The sequence below is a fragment of the Osmerus eperlanus genome, chromosome 11 (assembly GCF_963692335.1).
Source record: "Osmerus eperlanus chromosome 11, fOsmEpe2.1, whole genome shotgun sequence".
In the NCBI taxonomy this organism is placed as follows: domain Eukaryota; kingdom Metazoa; phylum Chordata; class Actinopteri; order Osmeriformes; family Osmeridae; genus Osmerus; species Osmerus eperlanus.
This window is the reverse complement of record NC_085028.1, coordinates 15,202,393-15,211,248: the sequence shown is the minus strand read 5'-3', so window position 1 is coordinate 15,211,248 and position 8,856 is coordinate 15,202,393. Positions and strand designations below refer to the sequence as shown.

Below are 8,856 nucleotides of genomic sequence, written 5' to 3'. Positions count from 1 at the left end.
GCCTCCTCCCTCCCTCCCCTCCTCCTCCTCCTCCTCCTCCTCCCCTCCTCCTCCTTCCTCCCCTCCTCCTCCTCCTCTCCTCTCCTCCTCCTCCCTCCCTCCCCTCCTCCCTCCCTCCCCTCCTCTCCACCTCCTTCCTCCCCTCCCTCCTCCCTCCTCTCCTCTCCTTCTCCTCCTCCCTCCCTCCCTCCTCCTCCTCCCTCCCTCCCCTCCCCTCCTCCTCCTCCTCCTCCCTCCCCTCCTCCTCCTCCTCTCCTTCTCCTCCTCCTCCCTCCCTCCCCTCCTCCTCCTCCTCCTCCCTCCCCTCCTCCTCCTCCTCCCTCCTCCCTCCTCCTCCTCCTCCTCCCTCCCCTCCTCCTCCTCCTCTCCTTCTCCTCCTCCTCCCTCTCCCCCCCTCCTCCTCCTCCTCCTCCCTCCCCTCCTCCTCCTCCTCCCTCCTCCCCTCCTCCTCCTCCCTCCCTCCCTCCTCCTCCTCCTCCTCCTCCTCCTCCCTCCCCTCCTCCTCCTCCCTCCTCCCCTCCTCCTCCTCCTCTCCTTCTCCTCCTCCTCCCTCCCTCCCCTCCTCCTCCTCCTCCTCCCTCCCCCTCCTCCTCCTCCTCTCCTTCTCCTCCTCCTCCTCCCTCCCCCTCCTCCTCCTTCCTCCCTCCCTCCCCTCCTCCTCCCTCCCCTCCTCCTCCTCCTCCTCTCCTTCTCCTCCTCCTCCCTCCCTCCCCTCCTCCTCCTCCTCCTCCCTCCTCCTCCCTCCCTCCCAAATCCCTTCCTCCTCCTCCTCCTCCTCCTCTCCTTCTCCTCCTCCTCTCCTTCTCCTCCTCCTCCTCCCTCCCTCCTCCTCTCCTTCTCCTCCTCCTCCTCCCTCCCCTCCTCCTCCTCCCTCCCCTCCTCCTCCTCTCCTTCTCCTCCTCCTCCTCCCTCTCCTTCTCCTGGGAGCAGGAGGCTTTACTGGCATCTAGAGCCGGTTCTGTCTGTCCAGTCAGTTAACCTTGTGTGCCCTGGTTTCTGTCCCTCTCAAGTCGTCCCAGGGTGGGAGGCCATCGTACCTGCTGTATGGCCACGCCATCCTCCTCAGACACTACCACTCCAGCATGGTGAGACCACGCTCTTTCTCCATCTCTGTCTGTCTCTCACTTACTCTTCCATCTCTCTCTCTCTCTCTCTCTCTCTCTCTCTCTCTCTCTCTCTCTCTCTCTCTCTCTCTCTCTCTCTCTCTCTCTCTCTCTTTCCATCTCTCTCTCTCTTTCCATCTCTCTCTCTCTCTCTCTCTCTCTCTCTCTCTTCTCTCTCTCTCTCTCTCTCTCTCTCTCTCTCTCTTTCCATCTCTCTCTCTCTTTCCATCTCTCTCTCTCTTTCTATCTCTCTCACTTACTCTTTCCATCTCTCTCTTTCTATCTCTCTCTCTCCCTTTCTAGCTCTCTCACTTACTCTTTCCATCTCTCTCTCTATATCTGTCTCTTGTCCTCTACCTCAGTAGTTAGCGGGGCATGATATGTGTGGTATCAACCCTGGTGTTGTGATCTCCTCTCCACAGTATCTGAGCTGTCTGACCACATCGCGCTCACTCACCGACAAGCTGGCCTTTGACGTGGGCTTACAGGAAGACTCCATAGGTGCAGTATGGACTGTTAAGACACACGGGTTAGGGTTGAGGTGCAAACGCCCTGCAACTTAAGAAAACACATGCAAATAGACAAAACACAATCAAATTAAGAAAACATTTGACAAACACATTCTCAGCATTTAGCAAACGCCTGCAAATATAGAAACGTGCTGCAAATACACACAACACAACCGAATACATAAACCCCCCCGAATACAAAAAAACGCTGCATCTACGATTACACAACGGAAGTGCTCCAGGCTTCTAGGGGGAGCGCTTAGTGGAACAGCTTGATTTTCGACCCCACAGAGCGAGAGAGAAAGAGAGCAGATGAGAAGTTTTTTTTGGAAACGCTCTTGTAAAATAGGCCTACTGTAAAAGAGGAGGGCCCAAATGTAAAAATGAATACTAACCTTTTTATGTCGCCTCTTTACTTCACTTTTGGTCCTGTTTCCAAAACAAACCTCTCATCTGCTCTAACCGTTTTCAACTCCTCCCCCTACTGCCATCGGCATCAAAAGTAACCTGCTATCCACGCTATGAGTATGAGTAGGGAAATCTGACTTGCGCTTATAGTGTTATCCACTCCAGTCCTTGGGATACTGAATGGCATTGATTGCTCCACATGTTCATCATTTGATACCCCTCTCGTGGTTTATTGCTTTAATAATCTATCAGTCCCACCACAATACTAGCTAAACAGCGCAAATACAGGGAAAACAAAGCTGACCAAAAGCTAATACTAGCTAGGCTAGTAAAAAATAAAATATATCATAGAGAGAACTTTGGTTCACCCAATTCTAATGTATTTGTGCTGACTTCTCGTGTGTGTTCCACCAGGTGAGGCGTGCTGGTGGACCATCCACCCAGCATCCAAGCAGAGGTCAGAGGGTGAGAAGGTCAGGGTAGGAGATGACCTCATCCTGGTCAGTGTGTCGTCTGAGAGATACCTGGTAAGGGGCCGTGTCTCTCTTCCATGTCAAGGCTAAGTGAAGACCTGGAGAGTTTGCTAAGCCTCAATGGGCTTCTCTCTTTAACCCTCTTTCTCCCTCCTTCCCCCTTCTCTTCCCCCCTCTGGCTCCTCCTCTCCCTCCCTCAACAGCACCTGTCGTACGCCAGTGGAGATCTGATGGTGGACGCCTCCTTCATGCAGACTCTGTGGAACATGAACCCAGTGTGCTCTGGGTGCGAGCTGGCCGAGGGTACGGTATCAGACCTCATTCTAGTCATCCACCACACACGTTCACATACGTGGTACATGTATGTGTTACTCACGTGTTTTATTTTCTTCCAGGGTTTCTGACCGGAGGTCATGTTCTCAGGCTGTTCCATGGACACATGGACGAGTGCCTCGCCATCTCCATGGCGGAGGAAGGAGAAGAGAACCGCAGGTGAGCTGCGCCCCCCCTGCCCCCCCCCCCGCATCCCACCCTGTCCTCCGTCTGTACTCCGCACAACCCTGCCCCCCCCCCCCCTCTCTCTCTCTCTCTCTTTCTCTCTCTCTCTCTCTCTCTCTCTCTCTCTCTCTCTTTCCTCTCTCTCTCTCTCTCTCTCTCTCTCTCTCTCTCTCTCTCTCTCTCTCTCTCTCTTTCCTCTCTCTCTCTCTGTCTCTCCCTCTCCCTCTCTTTCTCTCTCTCCCCCCCTCTCTCTCTTTCTCTCCCTCTCACCTTTACGTCACTCGGGTTAGTTTAGTTTGCATGCTGTGCCTTGGTGTTATTGACAGCAGCGCTCCCCTGGTGTGTGTACAGGATGGCCCACTATGAAGGTGGTGCAGTGTGCAGCCAGGCCCGCTCCCTCTGGAGGCTGGAGCCACTGAGAATCAGGTGAGACTCTCCTCTATTTCACCTCTAGGTGAGGTACTCTCTCTCCTTCTTTCTCTCGCTCTCGCGCTCTCTTTTTCTTGTTTTCCCTTCTCTCTCTCGTTATTTCTCTCTCTCTCCTTCTTTCTCTCGCTCTCGCTCTCTCTTTTTCTTGTTTTCCCTTCTCTCTCTCTCTCTCTCTCTCTCGTTTTTTCTCTCTCTCTCTTCTTTTGACTCTGTCCCTCTGGTGAAGTTTGACCCTTCCCTGTGCCCGTAGCTGGAGCGGCAGCCACATGAAGTGGGGCCAGTCGTTTCGAGTGCGCCACATCACCACGGGCCGCTACCTGTGCCTGGACGAGGATAAGGGCCTCATGGTGGTGGACCCCGAGAAGGCCAACACCAAACTCTCCGCCTTCTGTTTCCGAGTGACAAAGGTCAGAAACTCCTGAAGGACAACATCTCAACTCTTTTAAATAAATGGTCAATAGTCACCACAATTATATTTTTTTGAATTCCCACATCATCCCTCCCTCCTTCCTTCCATCCCTCCCATCCCTCCTTCCCTCTAACCATCCCTCCATCCCCGCCTGGTTCTCCCTGAGCAGGAGAAGGTGGAGGGGACTAAGAAGCGTGATGTGGAGGGGATGGGCATCCCTGAGATCAAGTACGGGGAGTCCATGTGCTTCGTCCAGCATGTCTCCACGGGGCTGTGGCTCACCTACGCCTCCCTGGACGCCAAGGCGGCTCGGCTGGGCTTCATGAAGAGGAGGGTAGGCATTTACATTTACATTTAGTCATTTAGCAGACGCTCTTATCCAGAGCGACTTACAGTAAGTACAGGGACATTCCCCCCCGAGGCAAGTAGGGTTGAAGTGCCTTGCCCAAGGACATAACGTAATTTTGCACGGCCGGGAATTGAACCAGCAACCTTCTGATTACTAGCCCAATTCCCTAACCGCTCAGCCACCTGACTCCAGGCTTGCTCTACAAGTATCTCACCGGCTCAGTTCACGCTAGAACTGAAATTGGTCAATTGAAATCGAAATCTGCTTGTTAACTCTGTAGAACTTGTTGGAGACTTTCAGTGATACACAGATAGATGCGTGTATTTTGTGTGCCCAGGGCATACTGCACCAGGAGGGCCACATGGACGACGCCCTGTCCCTGACCCGCTGCCAGATCGAGGAGTCCCAGGCAGCTCGTATGATCTACAGCACCCTGGGCCTCTTCACCCAGTTCATCAAGTATGACCAGCATCTGTTCAGCATCAACATCCAGAGTATTGCTTTAAGAACCATTTAACCATCTACATGCTCTCTTGTTTTTAGTGTTGACCCATTGGTGTCTGTGTGTGTGTGTGTGTGTGCTGTGTGTGTGTGTGTGGTGACTGTGTGTGTGTGTATGGTGACTGTGTGTGTGTGTGTGTGTGTGTGTGTGTATGTGGTGACTGTGTGTGTATGTGGTGACTGTGTGTGTGTGTGTATGTGGTGACTGTGTGTGTGCGTGTGTGTATCCTCCAGGGGTCTGGACTCTCTGAGTGGGAAGAACAAGGCCCCGGGGCCCGTGGCCCTGCCCCTGGACTCGGTGGTCCTCTCCCTGCAGGACCTTATCTTCTACTTCCGCCCTCCGGAGGAGGAGCTGGAGCACGAGGAGAAGCAGACCAAGCTGCGCTCCCTCCGCAACCGTCAGAACCTCTTCCAAGAGGAGGCACGTTGCCAGCACCACTCAACACACACACATGAACGAACATGTCCTGATCACACAGATTCTCCCTTCACCCCCCCCCCTGTTTCAGAGAGTCCCGTTTTAACACAGAACGAGAACTGAACTGGTAGTGCTTCCGCTACATGAGCCCCTCCTCTTCTTTGCCGTCCTCAGGGTATGATCACCATCGTGCTGGAGTGCATTGACCGTCTGAACGTGTACAACACTGCCGCCCACTTCTCTGAGTTTGCTGGGGAGGAGGCGGCAGAGTCCTGGAAGGAGATCGTCAACCTTCTCTACGAGCTGCTGGGTAGGATGGCCTTAACCGTCCGGGTCACTACAGCCTGTTACAACTGTGGATGTGTAGAGCTCAGCGGTCCTGTTTTTGCTGCCAACTGCAGATTAACTGTAGATTAAGAGGTTACAGTTTCAAATCACCCCTGGACGTGACTCTGGATAAAAGAGTCTGCCAAACAAATGCGTTATTATCGTTATCGAACAATGCACGTGAATGAAGAGCTGAACGGGAGCGTTCATCCTCTGGTTCTGTCTGTCTCTGCTCCTCCTTCCAGCCTCTCTCATCAGAGGGAACCGCTCGAACTGTGCCTTGTTCTGTGACAACCTTGACTGGCTGGTCAGCAAACTGGACAGGCTGGAGGCCTCCTCTGGTATGTAGAGGGAGGCCTCTCCAGTCCACACCACAACGCACACCAGAACTGATTCTGAATCGAAATTCTGAATCCAAAGTACAAATTTGTTATTGTAAATTTAGATTGTAGATTCTTTTGAAAGATTTTTTTTGTATATATTTTTTATATTTTTTTACAAACTTGACCTCTACGTACCAGGGTCCTTGACAGAATCCTCTTTTGTTTTCTCAGGCATCCTGGAGGTTCTGTACTGCGTTCTGATTGAGAGTCCAGAGGTTCTGAACATCATCCAGGAGAACCATATCAAATCCATCATCTCGCTCCTGGACAAACACGGACGCAACCATAAGGTCAGCGCGTTGCCACGGCGACCCACCGACTGTGGTGTGACACCTGTAAAAGCCCCTCCTCTCATGCCTGCGTCATCATCTTCCAGGTGTTGGACGTCTTGCGCTCTCTCTGTGTGTGTACAGAACCTCATCACAGAGAACCTACTTCCTGGCAGAGACCTCCTGCTACAGACTAACATTGTCAACTATGTAACCAGGTAGGATTCCCAGATGTGACCTTTGACCTTGATTTACATTTACATTTAGTCATTTAGTCCCTGTACGACATTCCCCCGAGGCATGTAGGGTGAAGTGCCTTGCCCAAGGACACAACGTCATTTGGCACGGCCAGGGAATCGAACCAGCAACCTTCTGATTACTAGCCCGATTCCCTAACCGCTCAGCCACCTGACTCCCTTGATATGTCTGACGCTGACCGTCGTCACTGAGGGGGTTCTCTCTCTGCTGTCTCTAGCGTGAGACCCAACATCTTCCTGGGGACTTGCGAGGGTTCCACGCAGTACAAGAAGTGGTACTTTGAGATGATGGTGGACCACGTGGAGCCCTTCGTGACGGCCCAGGCCACTCACCTCCGCGTGGGCTGGGCCCTGACCGAGGGCTACAGCCCCTACCCTGGAGGTGGGGAGGGCTGGGGAGGCAACGGTGTAGGAGATGACCTCTACTCCTACGGCTTCGACGGCCAGCACCTGTGGTCGGGTAAGCTATGCCCGGGCGATGCCCCCCCGAGTGAGGGTTCTGTAAAATCCTGGTCCTCGGGTTTGCCCTGTATCCCTGACGTCCTCCTGGCGTCCTCTCTGCCCTCCAGGACACGTCCCCCGCCAGGTGGCCTCGCCCAATCAGCACGCCCTGGCCGCTGATGACGTCATCAGCTGCTGCCTGGATCTGAGCGTGCCCAGTATCTCCTTCCGTATCAACGGACACCCGGTGCAGGGCATGTTTGAGAACTTCAACGTGGACGGCCTGTTCTTCCCCGTCATCAGCTTTTCGGCCGGAGTCAAGTAAGCTGTCAGGGCGCTAGGCAACATGGAGGATAGACTTGGCACAGCGGGATAGACTTGGCACAACAGAAATCCATGTTTCTAATCCAAGTTTACAATGCAGGATAAAATTGAAGTAGGGGTAGACTCGGTTCAGCAATCTGTAGTCAGAGAGGCCGATGAACGATACACCTAATTGTTTATTGGAGGTATTTACAATGATAAACAGTGGTGACATAGTCAATAGCAGACTGATGGAAGAGGGAAGAGAGAATTGGCCTCTGCCCATGTTTTCTTATTGCCTATCTTAAAGAGCTTTGGAGATCACTAAGATCTTCCTACGTGAGATAACAAGACAACTGCTGTGTTCTTTGCTCCAGAGCTCGCTTCCTGCTGGGCGGTCGTCATGGAGACTTCAAGTTCCTGCCCCCCCCAGGCTACGCCCCGTGCTACGAGGCACTGCTGCCCAAAGACAGGATGCGCATCGAGCCCATCAAGGAGTACAAGCACGACTTTGACGGCATTCGCAACCTGCTGGGCCCCACCCAGTCTCTCACACACACCTCCTTCACCCCCTGCCCCGTGGACACCATCCAGGTACCGCTTGGAGTTAACGTAGGAAAGCCTCCAACCCTTAACGCATCCCCGCCCCTAACCCCGCCCCTAACCCCACCCCTAACCTCACCCCTGCCCCTAACCCCGCCCCTAACCCCACCCCTAACCTCAGCCCTGCCCCTAACCCCACCCCTAACCTCACCCCTGCCCCTAACCCCACCCATAACCCTGCCCCAAACCCCACCCTAACCCCACCCCTAACCCCGCCCCTAACCCCATCCCTAACCCCGCCCCCCTCCCAGTTTCTCTGACACGTCAGCATGATGACAAAAGCCCAGCTGTCAGTCACATGCTGCTGTCTCAGTGATGCTGTAGTCCACGATCGTCTGTCCCTCTGACCTCCTGCCTGCGCTCCTCAGATCGTCCTGCCTCCACACCTGGAGCGGATCCGTGAGAAGCTGGCGGAGAACATCCACGAGCTGTGGGCCGTCACCCGCATCGAGCAGGGCTGGACCTACGGCGTAGTGAGTCTACACACACGATGACTGTAGCACTTCAACCCCAGGAGAAGGAGAAGACCCAGTACTGATCAGTTGAGGGGGTGGTAACAAGGTTTTGAAATAGCAAGACTGTAGCAACCTTTCCACTGAAGCTAGTATCATGATGATAATAATCAGATTTGACGCACCTATCAACATTGAGGACACTGTATTTCTGACAAAATACAACACATATCACATTAGGATGACAAGAAAATACAGCTGATCTAAAGTTCCCTCCCTTTCACAGTTCAGAGATGACAACAAGAAGCTCCACCCCTGCCTGGTGGACTTCCATAACCTCCCAGAACCTGAGAGGAACTACAACCTGCAGATGTCTGCGGAGACACTGAAGTAAGAGCATGCTCTGTGGGTACTGCAGGGCAGCTAGGTCAGAAAGATTGCTATGGTGTTAGCCAGAGACTAGTAGTCTGTGGTACTTTATTGTATTTAATTGAACTGTATTTTTTCCTAAGGGCAATTCAGATCTCACAGCAGCCCCAATAACATTTGGTGATCAGAAGGATCAATAAAAAAAAGTACACAGTAAATTCACAGTATTTCTGACAACAGTATTTAAAACAAAGAGCATGGTTTATCTTCTTCAGAATGTCTGGTGTTCAATGACTAAAAGGCCACCGACCGGTTCTATGTGCAGTCTCATGGCAGCTCGCAGGAAAGACCTCCT

At 53.1% G+C, this 8,856-nt stretch overlaps 1 protein-coding gene across 1 annotated transcript in view; it reads left to right on the top strand.

The window, feature by feature from the left end:
* The window catches only part of ryr1b (ryanodine receptor 1b (skeletal)), a 65,810-nt gene that overhangs the window by 13,818 nt on the left and 43,136 nt on the right, over positions 1–8,856 (top strand). Inside the window, 20 exon segments of the mRNA XM_062473545.1 lie at positions 1,011–1,085; positions 1,526–1,604; positions 2,435–2,547; positions 2,697–2,796; positions 2,889–2,985; positions 3,343–3,417; positions 3,671–3,827; positions 3,999–4,163; positions 4,516–4,637; positions 4,914–5,100; positions 5,272–5,407; positions 5,670–5,765; positions 5,979–6,097; positions 6,184–6,215; positions 6,217–6,294; positions 6,552–6,793; positions 6,903–7,095; positions 7,455–7,671; positions 8,049–8,153; positions 8,419–8,522. Coding sequence (XP_062329529.1) covers positions 1,011–1,085; positions 1,526–1,604; positions 2,435–2,547; positions 2,697–2,796; positions 2,889–2,985; positions 3,343–3,417; positions 3,671–3,827; positions 3,999–4,163; positions 4,516–4,637; positions 4,914–5,100; positions 5,272–5,407; positions 5,670–5,765; positions 5,979–6,097; positions 6,184–6,215; positions 6,217–6,294; positions 6,552–6,793; positions 6,903–7,095; positions 7,455–7,671; positions 8,049–8,153; positions 8,419–8,522 — 2,492 coding nt within the window.